The following is an 18,320-nucleotide window of genomic DNA, read 5'->3' on the forward strand; positions in this document are numbered from 1 at the left end:
TTGCTGTGTCTGGAGAAAATATGGATTTGAAACAAAAATGTACTATTTTAGAATTTTTTCAACAGTAGTAATATAAAATGGAATTACTGTATAAAGTACTTAAATGGTACATTTAATAAATGAATAGTGTTACTTAAAATAGCTTTTGAAGATAAATGGTTTGGTTCTCAAAAACTTTCATGGGATAGGGAAGGATGAACATATGATAAAGTTCTGAGATCTAAATATTGAAAACATATATATGTTTTTGTGTCTGTACACAGTGTTTCAGCATGCACAGCTATGTAGGTTCTCTTAAAAAAGTTTCAATTCTTTTTTTTTTGCTGATTAATTTCATTATTATTTGATTTCATCATAAAACCACTACCTCATTTTCTTCTGACCTCATTTTCTTTCTTCTGTGTCTGAACTGATTTCAGTTGTATGCACAAAAGACACGATATATATAACACAGTCATGCATCATCCTAACCAAGCCATTAAATGGTTACTAAAGTTCTCAAAAGCGGTGACACCTGCCAAAATTTTTGCAGTGAAATTTTGAAGATACTAAGGATGAGAAAACATGACCTGAATTTGAGTAATGTGTTTAAAATAGTATAGTGCTATGCATTTTTAATAACTGCAATCGAGGTTCTTGCAACAGCACTGAAAGCTGTGCTTTGCTCCCAGTATAGGTAACATAAAGATAATCTAAATTTTAAAAACTCTCATGTGCTGCAGAAGCTGGAGCAACCATCTGTTTTATTTGTCTAAATTGAAATTGTGTCTCACAACTCATTTATATACTCATTTCTTCCTTTGCCTTAAACCTTTTACCTAATATAATTTAATTTTTTAGCTTGTGTGTCACGCAAAATATTAATTCTCTCATACTCATTTTATTTTGCCTTTCATTGATCAGTAGAATCACAAAAGGCTACTGAAAGGGCCCTTCAGGAACATCTAGTTAAGCTCCCCTGCCATGGACATGGATGTCTTTAACTAGATCAAAAACCTTTCTATGTCTTTTACATCTGTCCTCCACCTATTTGGTAACCTTGATCCTTCCTTTTTCAGTGCAGATGTTTAACCTCTTCCTTCATGGACCACTTTCCATAACTTCATTTGTTCTTTTCCACATTTCCCTTTTTCATCACTACATCTTCTCTAGATATAAATATTTATTATTTCTGTGTAGTCAGAAGATGGAAGGATACTGTTGTTTTTACTTCTGCCAGTTAGATTCTAAAACTCTAGAGAAGTTAAACGTTTTAAATGCTGTTAAGTTTATAATCAATGTAACAAAACTACTGTGAATGTTTTAATTACATGAGCCTTGCTGTAATGTCTGAAGTTCTAAAGTAAACTTCATGTTAATCACTTATTAATTATATTAATCTGATTTTTAGTGCTGTAGTCATGGATTTGACAGCATCTGAGATGACATTAGGAGAGCATTAGTGAGGCTAAGAACTAATTATTGTTTTATGTATGTGCTTGGCAAGGATGCAAGAGGAAAGGCAGCAAGAGCAGTTTGGTATTCAGAGCAGCCTTGGGGCATTGCAGTGTCCCAGTTGCCTCCAGGTGAACTGCAGAGGGACTGAGCTGGGGCCATCCTGGTGCTGTGCCCCACTCAGGCTTTGGGGCAGGGCCAGAGAGAGCTCAGCCCTGGGCTTCAAATGAATCTCAAAATGGTTCAATAGATTTCAGCAGTGTGGCTTACTGCTTTACCAGTGTGAAGACAACTTATTTTGGGTATGAGTGAGGTGTTCTGTAATCTTGTAGGAGTATTGGTTTGCCAGCAACAACGTTCAGTATTTACAAACTATGGGAATTACCACGTGTTTTTCTACATTTTGGCACCTGATTTATCTTTTAATTTCTGTGTCTTTGAGGGCTATCAAAGGACATATGCTGTGCTGCTTTTGAGCTCCTGGTAAAAAATTACAGTTTTATGTTCTGGTTTGGAATATGTAGTCCTTGGAATAACTTGGACCCTAAAATAAAGTCTAGATTCCTCATTTTGCTGCGCATACTGTGGAACAAATTCTGATTTTCACTTTCCAGTTCGTTGTTACAACTCCTTTAGATGCTTTAGAACACACAGTGGGGATGGTCTCACAGGATGATAAGCTTAACTGACATAATAAGAAAAGGAAATAAAGAAAACCATAACTGTCTCATTTTTGGGTCAAACTGATCTCATAATTATTCCTAATGGACTTTCTGTGTCTGGGGATTTCTTGCATGTATTTTATTTGGAAAGTACAGTTAAATGTGCACATGATTACTGTGTGGATTCATAAATACAACAAAAATATTAGAATTTTAGGTCTATGGTTTGATAAGAAATCTAAAACCAATACAATGTCCAAGAAAGCCAATTTGCATCAAATTTTTTTAAGACATGCTCACAATTATTTTGGTATGGAGAAAGGACTACTTCTTAGGAATGAATGTGTTAGGCTTCAAAGATCCTATCTAATTATCTTTAAGTAGGATTTTGTATGAAAAAATAAATCCTGGTAGGGGAGTGTATGATGACCATTCACTAAAATACAATCTACACAGTTTCAAAGGAGATGAAAAGATAATGAATGTGGATCTTTCCTTTGCTCTCCTTGTGATTCCCTCCTCCCTTTCTGCTTTGTCTAACACATAAAAGCGTTTTAAAACTATTTCAGTGTACAAGTTAATCCTTATGTTTCTCTTACAACATCATGTACCTCAACAGGGTATGATAAGGTAATGACGGAACAAACAGGCATACAATAAACAAATATGTCTCTAAACATTCTCCTTTAGAATAATAAACTTCTCAGTTAAGTTTAATATATTAAATTAATTCAAGACATCAACATCTAAGAGGTTAAACTAGTTGTAAGGGGGGACCATACAGAAATAGTTTTGTGGTTTTGTGTACGGAAAGCAACATCTTTAACTTAATTTCTGGAACCTTATAAATAGTTCAGCTTTTGATAGAAAAGGAGGACATATGATGTGACAGTCATGAAGTACTTAATATTCAGAAGCCCAATACCTACTGATGCGAATATTTATTCCCAAAATATCAAAGGAAATGCCTTCACTGACTACAGTAGGCTTTGATTTATGTCTCTGAGAAGACATAGGGTGGGAAAAAATGTCAGGGCTCTGCAGCTTTCCGGAACAGAAAGAAACTCCAGTCTGTTTTAAAATCTGTATGCTTTAATTTTATCTAGCATTACAATGCTCCAGCACAACAAAAACTTTAGAAAGTTTATTATTTAATGTTTGTTTCCTTAGTTGTCTTTCATATTTCCCAGCCACTAGAGGTTACAGTGACTTGCCAAAGGTCAGTTGGTAGCAAAGTGTAGAAGAAAACCAAGGATTCTCAAGTCCTCATTAAATGACTCCTGTGCTAAATGTAACTAGCTGTGTTTTTCCAAATGCCAGAGGAATCTCATCTGTGTGTGGGTATTTTACTTTTCTCTGACCTTATTTGAAGCCATTTAAAAGAACGGAATTAGGGTTTTCTGTATTTGTACACAACATCTGCAGCCCCTTAATTTTTCCAAGTAATGACTTGTTGTCTAATGTATTACCGCTTTTCAGCCAAAAGTAGGAATCTCTTGTTTCTGCTTGGAAGATGTAGGTGCTTAAGGACTACCTCTATTTATATTTTAATTTATTACTGTGGAAATTTCTTTCAGAGTAATCACACTGTATAGGAAAATATCGGGTTTTTTAAGGAAGAGTCTAATTTCTTCTAGCAATTTTTCATATCTATTTGCAGTATAAGGCAGGTCATGCTAAATTTCCTAACAACCATACAGGATTAACTGAAGTAGTGATTCAGTTGATAAACGTGGTTACTTTCTATCCTTTAAACTGGTAAAACAGATAAACTCATGATGGAGAAAATATCTTTCAAAAGACTTGTGATTTTCCAAGTGAGAAATGGCTTTCTTGCAATCAAGCTGTTCTGTTCTGAAAGTAACTTTGTATGAAAATTGATCCCATTCATGCTAAGAGTTTGATCCAACTGGATCTATTACAGAGATTCTAACTTTTCCAAGTATTAAAATTATCCAACTACAGATCAGTTGAGAGATTTGAGGCTGAGTTGAGAAAGTCTTGTCAACCTCTACAAAAAAGCTGACAGGAAGGTGGCTGTGGTATTCAAACTTCCACTGAGCATTACGTCATATATATTGCTCACTGCACCAAGTAACTGGAATGAGTTTGTCTTTCTGGCAAATAAAATACGCAAAACACTGCAGGAAAGAATTACAGAATGCGTATTTTTTTCCTAGGGTGAAAAATAATTTCAGAAATGAATTTGTGGCCTTTAATTCTTGTTTCTTCTGGTTTTATGTTTTTAAATTTTAATTTGCTCAGATACATTTCCTTTTTTGGTTCTTAAGTTAGAGTGTGTCTGATTTTAATACTTTTCTAATGTCATTGCATACCTATAGTAGTATGTGGATACCAAAACTTGTTTATAACAAAAGAAAATCTCCTTCGCCAATGGTGTATCAGATAGAATAAAGAAATGGTTTTATAGCCATTATTCACAATTCTCAGAGCTCACATATTTCAAATCTGTTAACGACTGCTGCTCTACTTTCTTTTGTGGCACAAATGTGATTTGACAATAAAGACATAGAATGTTTCTAATCAAAAGGAAAATGACTGCAAAGGAAAATAAAATGTAGATACTGTAAATGTCAAACTATGACTAAATTGGACAAGTACAGAACATCCAGACCTGATTTGCTTTTAAGTGTCTAAATCACGAGAATTCAAAAGCTCCAGTGTTCTGATGGCAAGATAGCCTTTTCTGCTTTCTTTATTCCAAAGGAGATTTTTGTATGATTGGTTTTTCTGAGGAAATATAACATGAATTCATAAGAAAAATTCATGTTTTTAAAACAGAGAAAAATTAATTAAGACAAAGGCACATAGTAATTTTAAATTTCTTTAATTCCTTCAGTCCAAGTCCAGTGGAGTGCTAGAGCTGATACAGTTGCTGCATACAACTGAAAGGAAGTAACATAAAATGTTCTGCTTTTCCTAATTATGCTGCAGCCAGTCAAAATATAAATTGGGAAATGTCACATTGGAATGGGGTCCTATTTCAAAAAGTACTGGAACATGCACACTGTGTCACCCACTGTCATTTGATATGTTAGTTCACTGGTTTTTAATGAGTTAGGTGTTTAGTTGCTTCCATTTTCTTAGAAAATTTCAGCCTTAATGTATACAAACAGTTTAAGTGCTAGGTTGCTCCCAAACCATTACATGGCAGAGGATCCTTGTGGAAATACAGTGATTTAGAGTGGGATTGAAAACAAATTGTGTCCTTTTTCAATGGTGGAGAAAGAATCAGGTAAATTTAATTATAAGCGATGAAGGCAAGAAGTCTTGGCTTGTGTGTTTGTAAGGTAACTGTGTACAGTGGACACAGGTGTGGACTGGCATTACTGCTCTTTAGCAGTGATTTCTTTTAAGAAAACTCCTGTGAAAGCCTACTTTGATCAAAGAGTATGGCCAACTTAGCTTTCATTTGCAAATAAGGAACTTACATTTCTGTTTTGCCTGTTCATTTTGTAGAATCAAAAATCCATATGCAAATTCTTACTCTCTTCTTCCAAATAACTCCTAAAGGAAACAATGGGCTGCATTCTGTTAATCAAGTTATTTTTCTATGACTTTGGTAATTTTTAGAAGAATGTCAGGATTTTGTAAATGCTATAGAAACATTTCCTCTATTTTAGGAAAATAAGATTTTAAATTTGTCTTAAAGTCTGCCTGATACAGTTAGAATCCTATACAGGAATAATTCTGGAGATGCTGAGAAATTATAAATAAAATAGTGGCAGTTTTGGAATTCTTTGCAAAATGTCATTATTTAAATTACATTTTATAATTTTATTTCATAGCAAATACTCATATTTTGTTTGGGTGTTTTTCCACAATCAAATTAAAATACATTTTAAAACTGTAAAAAACAATTCAGAAAAACCTGTTTATTTCCATATAAATTCACTCCAATGTTTTTGTTTTTAAATGCATGTAGAACTTATTTTTTATTAGTCTTTGCTGAGTAAGAAGACCTATGACCTATTTGTCTTAAATTCTAATGTTCTGCTGTATGAAAAGCTTGACTAATTTGTGTAGTCAATAGGAGATGAAAAAATTTCCTTGACATGTAGAAATGCATGATATTTGTCTCTGAAGACTAGACTAATATTTGTATGCATTGCTTGTCTTACATAAGCCTATAGTTTGCACTACAGCTCCTGAATTGCTACTAGCAAGAGCTACATAAAATAATTTTGCTTTTTAGCATGAAAAGTAGTGCTAGAGTTTGTGTGATCTTCTCAAGAGGAGTAAAAAGATGATCAGGCCTGGAGCTTCTGCTGGCTCGAAGGGGAGATGATGATAAGACTTTTAATAAGGAGGGAAAATGTACTGGTGTTATTGGGATGCTGGTAGCTAAATTTTTGTTATAAAAAGGTGTAAATGTTCTGGTTCATTTATTTTGATACTCGTCTTGATTTTTTTTTTTTTATAAATTGCATAGGGAATGCACTATGATTGTGTTTTCTATGGATTTTATCCATTAATTGTCTGTATTGTTCACTTGGCAGATCAATAGTTCAGTATTTCATTTGTTTTCATTTCTTTTACATTGTTCTTTAAGTAAAAATGGGTGAATTCAACATGCTTTTAGAATTGACATAGGCAGAACATCCACCACTGTCTATTCAGATTAGGTAAGAATAAAATATTTGTTTTCAAGTAAGTTGTGTAACAGAGGGTGAACAGACTACTGTGAAACCAGTCCATCTGTCATATAATGCTACATTACTGTATTACATCAGCTGCCTATTTTTTAAATGCCAGATAGAATTGATACTGAAAGCTTTCCATACTGTAATAAAATTAAGAACCTTTTTTTTTACAAGAACATGATTTAATAGTCACTTGTAAAAATTTATTTTGATGGTACCAGTTTTACTTCTGTATTTAATGGAGTTTAATGACTCAGAGCAATTTCAAGGACCAAGAGACTAGAAATTAACTTTTTATGCAGTATTTCTCTTCTCCAGGTGCTGAAATATTAACAGAATATCAGCTTGCCTCCTTCAGTCTTCCCCCACCACAGAGCAGAGAGCAATGCAGAAATCACCAAAATACTTATCATTTACCCTGAAATGTTAGTTCTGTCAGTGTAATTTGAAACATTTCTGATAATTAATTTTTTGCTCATCAGTATTTGAAGGATAATGATATTGTACTTCTTAAGAAAGGTTTCATCCTTGGTCAACAGTACCTTCTTCTAAAATGATCTGCTTCTGTGATGTGGCTTATAATGTTTGGGATCATCTGACAAGTGAGGAAAAGAGATTCCAACCAGACAAATTTAGATTTAAAACCATTAGTAACAGATGACATAAGAAAGATGTACCAATTTAGAGAAAAACAAATCTGTTTTTCAGACTTCAGAATTAAAAGGCAATATTTTGGAGTAAATGTAAGTGTTCTCCAGAGGAATATCACTTTTTTTGTTAAGTGGATGAATACATCATAACTCTGTTATAGCTAATATTTTTATGACTGCTTTTTGTGAGGGCAAAATGTGCTGTTGGCTACAATTCATTTTTGTATCTGAGTTACCTATGTATAAGCTAACTAATTTCATTATTTCCCATCTCTTATGAAAATGTCTGCATCTGTTTTCTTCTTTTAAATCCCAGCCTGACCAGAATCTGTGCTTTGACTTTTTTTTTTTTTCTGTTGAGTTTTGAAATTTTATTTTTCTTCTTTTTTGGAAAAAAAAAAATCAAACATTTGGACCACTTTTGTAATATTGTGTTTGAAGGTCCATTTGGGATTTCAGAGATCAGGTTTCCACTGAACTTCTCTGTTTCTGAAAAGTACAGGACACTTTTAGCGTCAGGACCATCATATTACAAATGATTGTACAATCCAGGAAACAGCTTGGCTTTGAAAGACTGTAGTTTTAAAAATTTGTATTTTGCCTAAGAAATGTTATTTCTATCTCTGGTAGCACATTCTAGAAGCCCAGATCTTGGCCTGACAGATTCATAAAAATTATTTAAGGTTTAGGTGCTTTAAAAATGTATATTTTCTTCTGAATGATGTATTTTTGCAGACATCTCTCTATTAATAAAAGCAGTCTTTCACGAAGACCTTCTTCATCAAGATGTTTTCTTCTGAGGTGTCCATAGTGATGCTTCTCTTTCCTCTGTCATTCCAAACAAAATTTCATACATGTGATGGAAATAATTATTTTACTGAAAGCACAAATGCAGTTTCCAAAATTATCATTGACTTAGGTGCTTTTGAAATTTCACCATCTGGATGCGTTTTTTAACTCCTTTGGGTAAGCTCTCTCTGGTTTTGTTGTGCAACAGTAACATTCAAGATTTGAGAAATGTGTCTTTTTAATTAATTCTCATTAATAGTTTCTAACTTCCAAAAAAACCAGGTAAATAAAATGAAATGCTTTTCTTTATCTATCTGGAATGTAAACATAAGAACCATTTAGTTCAAGTAGTAGTTTTTACATCAGTTCATAGCTTTTATATGTTCTGTATCTGATTCTGACATTGACTAAATATAGAAAATGCTTATTGGCCAGAGTAAAAGTAAATTATGAAGTATTAGTACTATGGAAAAAAATTAAAATAATATCTGAATTATTTAGTAAGTGGTTAATTAAAAATAATGACCTTTTTTCTTGCTTAAGAGATATTTTTGTTGTTTGAAGTTGCATTTTCATGAGGGCTGGGGAGCTGGAATTTCCAGCTGCCTGATTTTTCTTAGACTTAGTATAGCATTTTCTATAAGCTTTTCTTGATTTCAAAGCTGAATCAGTGTGATATATTCCTCCAAAGTTATATGATCTTTCTGTAATGCCAGTTGAGTTGTTTCTGGCAACTACTTCAGTCTGCTCTTTGCAGTCCAGCTATAGAGTATTGATATACATTCAGTGAACTGGGTGTATGTCTTATATATCCAGATGTAAGATTCTTAGGTGACATAAAAATTTAATTGAAAAGAGTAAGAGTAATATCCCTTGCAGTGTTAGAGGTTTGTTGGCAGTGTTCTGACACACTGAGTTCTCAAAAAAATTGCAGGGATACAAGAAAACTCGCACTATTTTTCTGTATTTTTCTGAAATAGAATGAAGAAGAACTTCTTTTTTTTTTCCATATCAGCATATCCAAAGTAAGAACAGTGATAAATAACTGCAGAATGATGGAGGAAATAGAAAGTTCTGTTTACCCAGTGTATGAAGTCAAGAAAAAGAGTGGTGCATCAAACCATGAACTCAAGCCTAGCAGTCCTTAGGAGAAAAGGGAGTTACTTATTGGCATAAGTTGCTACCTACAGAATGTACTGTTTAGTATCTCCAGCATTTTCCACTCCATATCGTACAGTTTCTTGTGATGGGATTACCCTTCATTCAATCTTTACCTAGGGATTACTCACAGCTTTAGCTTCCAAACAGGCCACATGATTACCGGTTAATGACAGGAGCTCAAAGTATGCTTTCAAGTTGTCCTTCTTTCAAAAAGTATTATAATAGGTATTTGAAAAGCACAAGAACTCCTTGTATGGTTTGTATTAAACTACAAGAACCTTTTAAATGAAATGCTGGTTTTGATGAGTCAGCATTTTAGTTACGTGAATAAGACAAGATCATGCTTAAAATAGTCATTAAAACCCACAGTTTTAAATCAGCAAAGTGTGCAGAGCCTATCTTATTTTTGTAAGTTCAGTGATGAACATACAGGATTGATAGTAAGGAGAAGCCCAGTGGGACTGCTCATTTAATTAGGCCTCAAAAATAATTGCAAAGAACTGACATCAATTTTCAAATAAATTCAAAATAGCCTTAATTATTAATAAATGACAAAGGTTTGCCCTGTGCTCATTTAATGTAAGCACAGGCTTATATATGTAGTACCACTCTTGTTTTACAACCAGTCTGAAACATGATATGTATGTTGAATCTGAAACAGTATGGATAATTAGGGAAAATAAATTTGAATCTTAATTAGAAATTCACATTGACAACTACAAATTAAGCCTTAAGATAATGACTCAACATAGATCTTTGTGGTACTTGTGAAGTCAGAACATCTTTTCCTCTCCGCAGATATTCTGTTTAGGGACAGAGTATGAACTATTTGCTCACACCAGTATCTTCATATATAGAAGGAAAGAAACATGAGGCAGAAGTGCCAGCGTTATAGGTATATGTAGAAAATTAGGCTCTTCAAACTATCTCCAATGCATCTATGTAATACGGTTGGAAACTTTTGTGTTGGTTTGTCATTTGATTTTATGATGTCAAATAATTATTTCAGCAAATAGAGACTCTAAAAAGAATGAGACCAGTCATTCTTGTATTCTTTTAATTAAGTTATTCTATAATTTAATGTTCATCAGAGAGTACCTAGGGCTGTTTCCTGTGTTGGTAGACCAGAGCTGCAACATTGCTGTCTTAGAAAACGCGTGACTGACTGCTTTTATATCAGCAAGCTCTGTGACTTCGTGCATGACTTTCATTAGCAGTTTGGTTAGTCTTGCATGTTTCAAGCCACCTTTCAGCACTGTATTTTAGTCAAAAATCTAAAGGTACTTTTCTGAACTTCTGAATGTTTCAAACTTGGTTTTCATACCAAGTAGGGAATAAAGAGTTGAAATAATCCAATTCTGTATTAAATGGAAAATGCTAAAATTAAATGAAGATGCTAAACTGTTTCTATACATTTGATTTAGAAAAAGAGTTGTCAGCATTCTTAAACTGAGATTGTTTATTTTACTTTGGTGACTTTCCTTCATAAACTGAAGGTCTCCCATTAACCTTCTTTTTCCACCTTCAAGGTTATTTCTTACTGATTTGATCTGGCGACCAGTTTGCCTGTACAAACTGTCAGAAGAAAAGTGGCCCTTACTTTGTAAAGAACCTTGTATCTGTCTCCTACCCTGCAAGTTTTGTTCAGCCCATGTTGCTTGGTGTACATCTCTGCACAGGGGAAAGGCTGAGGAAAATTTCCTCCAACTTTCTGGCCAGCTGCACTAATGACCTTGGACTCTGTGAAGTGTTAAAGTAGACAGGGGAGAAAATGTCTGAGGAAACGTTGCATACTGTAAGAAATATGCTGTGACTCTTTGTACTTTTTAAGAAGTTTGGATCAGGTTTTTAGCTAGTTCCACTGGGCTATTCCACTCCTGCATTTGTGTAAAAGGAGAAAAAAGATTTTAGCAAAATGAAGAAAGCTGTAGTGTGGGTGGACCCGAGTACACTCAATGTAAGAGCAATCCCTGTTCTAATGCATGATAACCGAGTATAAAATAATGCTTATTTTATTTTGGTATTCCTGAGTATAATCTTAATTCCCTGGAACAGAATTTATTTATTTTTAAGGGACGAAACTTAAAGTAACGCATTTGTGTATATGTAAGTAGGCCAAGGCTTCAAGTATTTACCACGTATCTCTTGAACTAGCTTATTTCCAGATAAATTACTTTTTCTAGTATTCTTGTGTCTAGTGATAATCTTTATGGATGGAGTTGATTTAGGCTCAGTTTTAGTGGAAGGAAAAACTCTTTTCCTGCACTAACAAGCGTTTTGTTTTTCACTTTTGTTGTGTTTGAATTAATAATAAAAAGAAAACCCAAACCAAAATCAGTTCTTAAGACGCAGTGATGCTGAAGTGTGGTTCAAGTTGATAATTTTTGCATTATGTGAGATGAGCAGCAACAAAATTATTATTTAGATTTGGAAGTTTAAAGATCAGGGTTTTCCCCACAAACCACATGGCCCAGTGGCAGCGAGGAACCATAAAAATTCTGTTCTTAGGAGCTGTATTCCTTTAACCTAGCTGTAAGTAGCTAAAGGATACTGCCCCTGGTGGTGTTGTCAAGACCTCCACTGGTTCTGCTCCTGGGGCGAGTTGGGCATGCCTAGCTCCCAGGGTGTTCAGAGCAAACTCAGTTGTCGTTGTTCAATAGCTCCTGTATCCTGTAACCCTTCTATTGCAGGATATTATCTCCTTCTTTTTGCTTTAAAGAAGATGCATTGTCACTGTTGTCATAGAGTCAGGCTTTGAAATAGATTTCACAGTTTTTACGTGTCAAGATGAAGGCTGCAAATTATCTTCACAAGGAGACAAGTGAAGTCTTAAATATTAATACTGTAAGTTTGTTCTGATTTGTCTATGCATCAGAAGTTTAGAGAGTTTTTGTGAGGATTGGAATTACCTCACTGGTAAAAAAATGGCACCTCTTTTGAAGAAGGTGTTTATTTAGAAAGCTTTCTGTAGGATCTGTGCTGCACTGAAATGCCTTTCTAGCTATGCTTTCCAGTTAATGACGTATAATGATGACTGAAAAAGTAAAATATATGCTTATACAACTTCCTCTTCTCAAGATTGACCTTCATTTGCAGAGTGATCAGGAGACAAATTATTTGGGGGTTTGTTTGAGTTACTTGAGAATGTTTAGGATTTAAAAGGATCCCACTGCAATCTGGGGATTTCTCCAAGTCATCACCGACTTGTGGGTTGCATCAGTGAGCACTGTAAGCGCCTTGAGTGGCCTATGACCCCTGATCTCAGGAGCAATGAGGTGGAATTCCTTGTTAAATGGTTTGTGTGATGGGGTGTGGACTGACACCTGTCCACTGTAGCTGTCCAGACATAGCTGGAGACTGGCGTTGCTCTGGAGCAGGTGCTCGAGCATCTCCTTGGTCAACCTCTCGGGAGAGTTCCTTCCCTCCTTAGAGAGTTTAACCGGGAGGTGAATACACTGAAAGTCACAACCAGCCAGCTCATGCAGTCTTACCCTGGCCTTCTGGACCAGATGAGCTATCAGCTCCTGTGGCTGTGTGATGGTTTTGGATCGCTGATGGGACAGAAAACCCCATTCTATGATTAAAAGTGAAACTTTCTGCTCTTCAAACCACTGGAATATCAACCTGTGTATGTGTGGTAACTTTCCTAAAACAATGAATTGGAAAGGCAGCTCGGGCTGATAACAACGAGCCTGCCTCTTGGACAAAGCTTTCTGCACTTTTTGGAGGGTGGTTTTTGCCTCTGGGCTCAGTTCTCTGGGAGAAGCCGCTCTCTGTCCCCTTTCAATAAATTGAGGCGGTCCTCATTGGTGAGGCCCAGCCAAGGCCTGACCCAGTTTAAAGACCCACACAGGGAATGGAGACCTGCTAGGGTTTTGGGATCACTCTTAACTGCAAGACAAGTGCCAGACAGGTTTAGCCAGGTAAGAGCATATGAATAGAAAAAAGTTTATTTCTGAGGTGAAATGAAGAAGCTTCTATTTCATTTTTGAGCATTGGGTCAGGTGACTCAGAAACAAACAATGATACATCAGGAAGGCAAATTATTATATCAGGCAGCAGCATGTGTTTCCCAGATTAGGCTTCTTGAGCAAAATTAGATTAAGAATTTCTTTCATCATCCTAATTAAAATATTCTGCCCTTTTCATTGTCTTAGGTCATTGTGGATGAACGACAGAGGAGAGCCTTGACTGCTGCTTCCCAAATATAATTAAGTTTGATACTTTTCAGTGGAAGAGGTTATATATTTGCTGAATTTAAAGCAGTTGTAACAGAAGCAGCAACTGCATATTTTGAAAGTTAAACTATGTTCATGCATATATTAGATTGGATAGGTTTGAATCTTTAATTTAAACTTTTTTTCTTTTAAATTTCCCTTAATTTTCTAGAGTTCTTATGCTTAAGATTTAAGATAACCACAAACCACAAGTAACTTAGATTTCCATGCAAGAGGTCAACTGTATCTAATTAGTGGACTGCTGTTGTGTGTGTGTGTTCAGAATGTTCCTGCTCACTTAGGAGGTAATCTTTGCTCACTGAGTTATCCAGGCAGTTCCCAATAATGCTGTCTGCAGTGTGAGCTGCCTTTTGCACAGACAAAATTCATGCCTGACACAGAATGTTAATATCAGCTTGATATAAAGGGAAAGGTGTAATTTTGCAGTGCAGACACCCTCGAGTTCACTTTGCTAATCAAAACCAGAGGACTCTCCCGGAGTTTCAGTCTCTCTCAGAGTTAGATTTTATCCTGTTTAGATTCAATCCTGTCTGTGATGAAAGTTTAGGAAACCATATGTAAATGTCAGTTGTCAATTTCTTCCATGTACTCTCAAAAGACTGACTACTGACAGCACTGGGCATTTAACATTTGCACTCATGTGTTCTTGAGCAAGCAGTAACTGCATCTCTCTACCTGTAATGCTATGTTTGAGAAGTGTGACCTGTGCTTGTAGCAATCCTTATTATATTGCAAATAAGTCCTTTAGTTTGTTGCCTTATGTACAAATTGTGTACTTTTTCCTAGTGTAATATACATTATTCACTCTGTGGTTCTAGCAATATTCTCACAAGCTTACTCTATATGTGTGTAATTTATCACCACATATGATCAGCAAAAATATATACTTGAATTTGAGTGACCTGTTCACTTAGGGGCAAAATAAGACAGCTTACCAACAGAATTTGGAAGGAGTTGATACAAACCTTCAGTTACCATGTGGATAAAAAATGTAGGGACACATGCCATTTCACAGACAATGGCTGATAAACATCGATATGCTTGACAATTTTCTATTAATAGCCTTTTCTATTTAAATAATTAAATTCCATGTCAGATGAAAATTGGTTCTTTTCTTCTGTTACATTTTGCACATTGCTTAATTCTGAACAGTAGACTTCGTTTTCACACCTTGCAAATAATATTTACTTTTTGTGTTTACTTTTTAATTTGGACAATGACATTGGATTTGTATTCCTTAGGTTGTTAATATGTGATCTATAAAAACATGGAACATGGGAACCTCCAGACACTCTATGTATAAATAGCTTTTTCATGAGCAGTCAAGCTAAATAACTTTCTTTTTTTCGGTATGGATTTTTGTTCTTTATCCCAAGTACGGCCCTGGTGACCCCAAATGCTGTTTGCTTTCCTGGCTCTGTATAACTGCCTTACTGGGCCAATTAAAGCACACCTGTGCCCCATGCTGGTTTGCTATTTGCTAATGTGGGACATCTGACTTTAGGGGGAAAAGGGGTATGACAGAAGTTTGTCTGTTACTCTGTTGCCACAGCACAGCCCAGCCACAAATTTTAATGAAGTTTTTGGGAATCTATTAGGGATAAAGAAGTGAAATACAAAATTTTTTTTTGAACTTTGAATAATAAAAGAGTATAAAAGGCCCTGTAACACAGAGTTGTTCATACGGAGAATGTTGGTGATTTAAGAAAAAAGAAAGAATAGCTGTAATTAATTTCATTATAGTTACATTGAACATTTTGTGAAGCTAGATATTCAAAGAAAGAAAGACAGAAATTATGAAATCTGTAAACTTAAATTCTGAAATGGGAAAAAGAAACACTGGCCTTGTAAGCCAGTGACTGTACTTAAATATTCTTTTTTTCCAGTGAAAGTTTTCTGGTCATAGTTCATAGGAAAGTAAACCTTTGAGTTGGGCACAATTTATAAAATGTATGGTCCAAATTAGCCTAAGAATTGATCTGGAAAACTGAGCCAATGTAAAAATATATACATTAAAAAATCAGAATTTTTTTTTACCCCCTCCCTTATTACCTACAAAGAAATCTTAGGTTTTTGGCTCTGCTGTCTCCAGGAATTACAACATGTTTTATTTTTTCCCCCTTCTCAAAACAAAAGAAGGAATTTTAGTTTTGAACTTAAAAGCTCTACTTTGTTTTGAAAATTCTATTTGAGAACTCTATCAGTCCCCTAAAAGCCAGTATGTGTCTATTTTACTTTTATATGTGGTACAATATCATTGAAACAATCAAAACATGAGGTTTAATATCCAACAATGGTTTTTGACAAGTTTTTTTAGGTACTTTAACTAAATCTAACTTTAACTAAGTTGTTCTGAGTTGCTGTTTCTTTCTCAAGTGTCCTTGAATACATGTTTTCTACTGTTTCTCATGAATAAATTACTTGCAGTTTTAGCCTGTTCAATGAAATTATAGAATATAAACTAAAAAGAGAAATAGAAAGAGGGGACCTGTCATTCTGAGAGATTTATCTAGGATTTATTGGCAATTTACTTTAGGAAATAATTATGGATTTATTTATTCTTTTTATTTTTAAATTTGTTTTTTATTTCTCTATTTAGATGGAAGATGTCATAGCCCGCATGCAAGATGAGAAAAATGGGATTCCTATTCGAACAGTGAAAAGTTTTCTTTCCAAGATTCCCAGTGTCTTTTCTGGTAAGACTCAAAGTGAATTTCATACTATTTTAAAATTTTATGTAAGGGGATGGTCTAGTGGGAAACACTTTTAAATAAGTACTGTTGAGAATTCACAGTCATCTGGTCTGGAAGAGACATTATTTATCCTTTGAATAGTTTAATTATAGAAGACTTTGATGTTTCTCTCAGATTGGAGTAGGTTTACAAAGAGATACTTTTATCTGAAAATTAGGTGAAGGGAATACTTAATTTACTACAAAAAGCGAATCATCTCAAACTGGCAGTATTTTTATGGCAGGTGGTCTGGTTTTCAGCCAGATTCTATAGCAAGTATGAATTTAGTGTATTGGCCAGTACATGAAGGTAAGAAATTTCATAGCAGCAGAACAAAAGAAAAATCATCACCACACTCTGCAAATGGTGCTGATCAGGGGCTGTGACATTTACTACAACGTTCATGACCTGCTTCTGCAGCCCAGTACCTGAGCTTGTGAAACTAAGGCTGAGATCTTTGTGGTGATTTGCAAGACAACTGTAAACTCTATAGCTGGTCAGGTCAGCACAGTCATAGGCACAAAATTCTGTCTATTTATTAATTAATTAGCATATAGTTACTCTGATATTTACCTAGTTTTATGACAATTTATGCATTTGTGTATGTGGCTATGTACTCCAGTGAGTATTGAGTTCCTTTGAAATAGATGCCATTGTTGAATCTAATTTTTCCGTAATCTGTAAGAGTGTATCCTTATACAGAAAGTGTTATTCAAGTTTCTGTGGTCCAGAACATCAAGAAAAATTCTATATTTTAATTTTCAACCTTTGAATTTTTTTTATAGTGAATAATCCTGTCATAAAGAAGGATAGAGTCTTAAGAGTGAATGAAATGACTTCCTGATTTTAGAAAATTAATTTTAGATTTTAGAAACTTAGACAAAAAATAGCCTCTGGAGAATGGACCTTTATTTTGCCATGAGTTAGTGCAGCATGGCATCTAATTGAAGAATGCATCAAGAATTCATTGTTAATCTCTGCCTTAACTTGTGTATAATAGATTTCAAACTAGACTGACCAGACTGAGCAAAATGACTTTTTTTTTCAACTGGAATAGGCATCGTACTTTTAAAGGTTGAGTTAGAATATGTATACAGTTATAGCTGTTACTGATATACCAACTTTTCTATCAACTTTATTAGCTTCAGAGGGAAGTAAAAATCACAGGATAGTTCATTTTTTTTCCTCTTTTCTGATTTTCTCTGTCAAATACCAGGGAGTACCAGTAATTTTTGCTACACATGACTGAAACTCCCACCAGAACAGCATAACTGTCATTTCAGTTCAATTATTCTACTTTCCTGTCAGTTCTCCATCCTGAATGGAATCTGAAAGCTTCAACTCTGTCCTAAGTCACTAATTTCATTTAATGTGCTAGGAGTTTGTATATGTAGCAAACAAATACCAGCTTAACTCTAATCTGTTGATTTCTGGGAGACATGGGAATATTGACTAAGGGTCATGACGACAATAATGGAAATATATTTTACAAAAACTTATAGTACTGTTAATACCCTCAAAAGCATCAAAGTAGATGTTCTCTACGTATATATATAGATATATACTTATATGCTCATATATTTTGAATATACATATATGTGTGTGTGTGTTGTGTGTGTCTGTGCAAAAGATGTCTCCTACACACCCTCTGTCCTGGACTAAGCCCCATAAATACTGGAGCTTTGCAACTGTTTGGTGGTTTTTTTTATGGGGAGAAGCAAAAAGGAAAACTCTACCGCAGTGAAATCATGTTCCTTCAAGCACTTATGAAAGACTCTACGAGTCCTTTAAACAACATGTAAAAGCTAGGGATGCCCATAAATTGTCTGTAGGAATAGGGTCTTATGTGATAATAGTATTTCTTCTAAAATCAGCAAGTCAGAAACTAGTTGAAAGAGCAAATTTTTATTGCTGAATTATTGACCATCTCTAAAGATGACTGCATTAGCAAAATCAGCCTGAGGAGTGGTATTTGAATTTCATAGAATGT

General features: G+C 34.7%; 1 protein-coding gene across 12 annotated transcripts in view; it reads left to right on the forward strand.

The window, feature by feature from the left end:
* Nucleotides 1-18,320, forward strand: part of RGS7 (regulator of G protein signaling 7) — a 260,123-nt gene that overhangs the window by 111,817 nt on the left and 129,986 nt on the right. For all 12 annotated transcript variants that reach the window (XM_064413717.1, XM_064413710.1, XM_064413713.1 and 9 more), the window contains one exon: nt 16,198-16,294. In XM_064413717.1, coding sequence (XP_064269787.1) covers nt 16,198-16,294 — 97 coding nt within the window. The remainder of the gene's footprint in view (nt 1-16,197; nt 16,295-18,320) is intronic.

Source organism: Passer domesticus, chromosome 3 (genome assembly GCF_036417665.1).
Source record: "Passer domesticus isolate bPasDom1 chromosome 3, bPasDom1.hap1, whole genome shotgun sequence".
NCBI lineage: Eukaryota > Metazoa > Chordata > Aves > Passeriformes > Passeridae > Passer > Passer domesticus.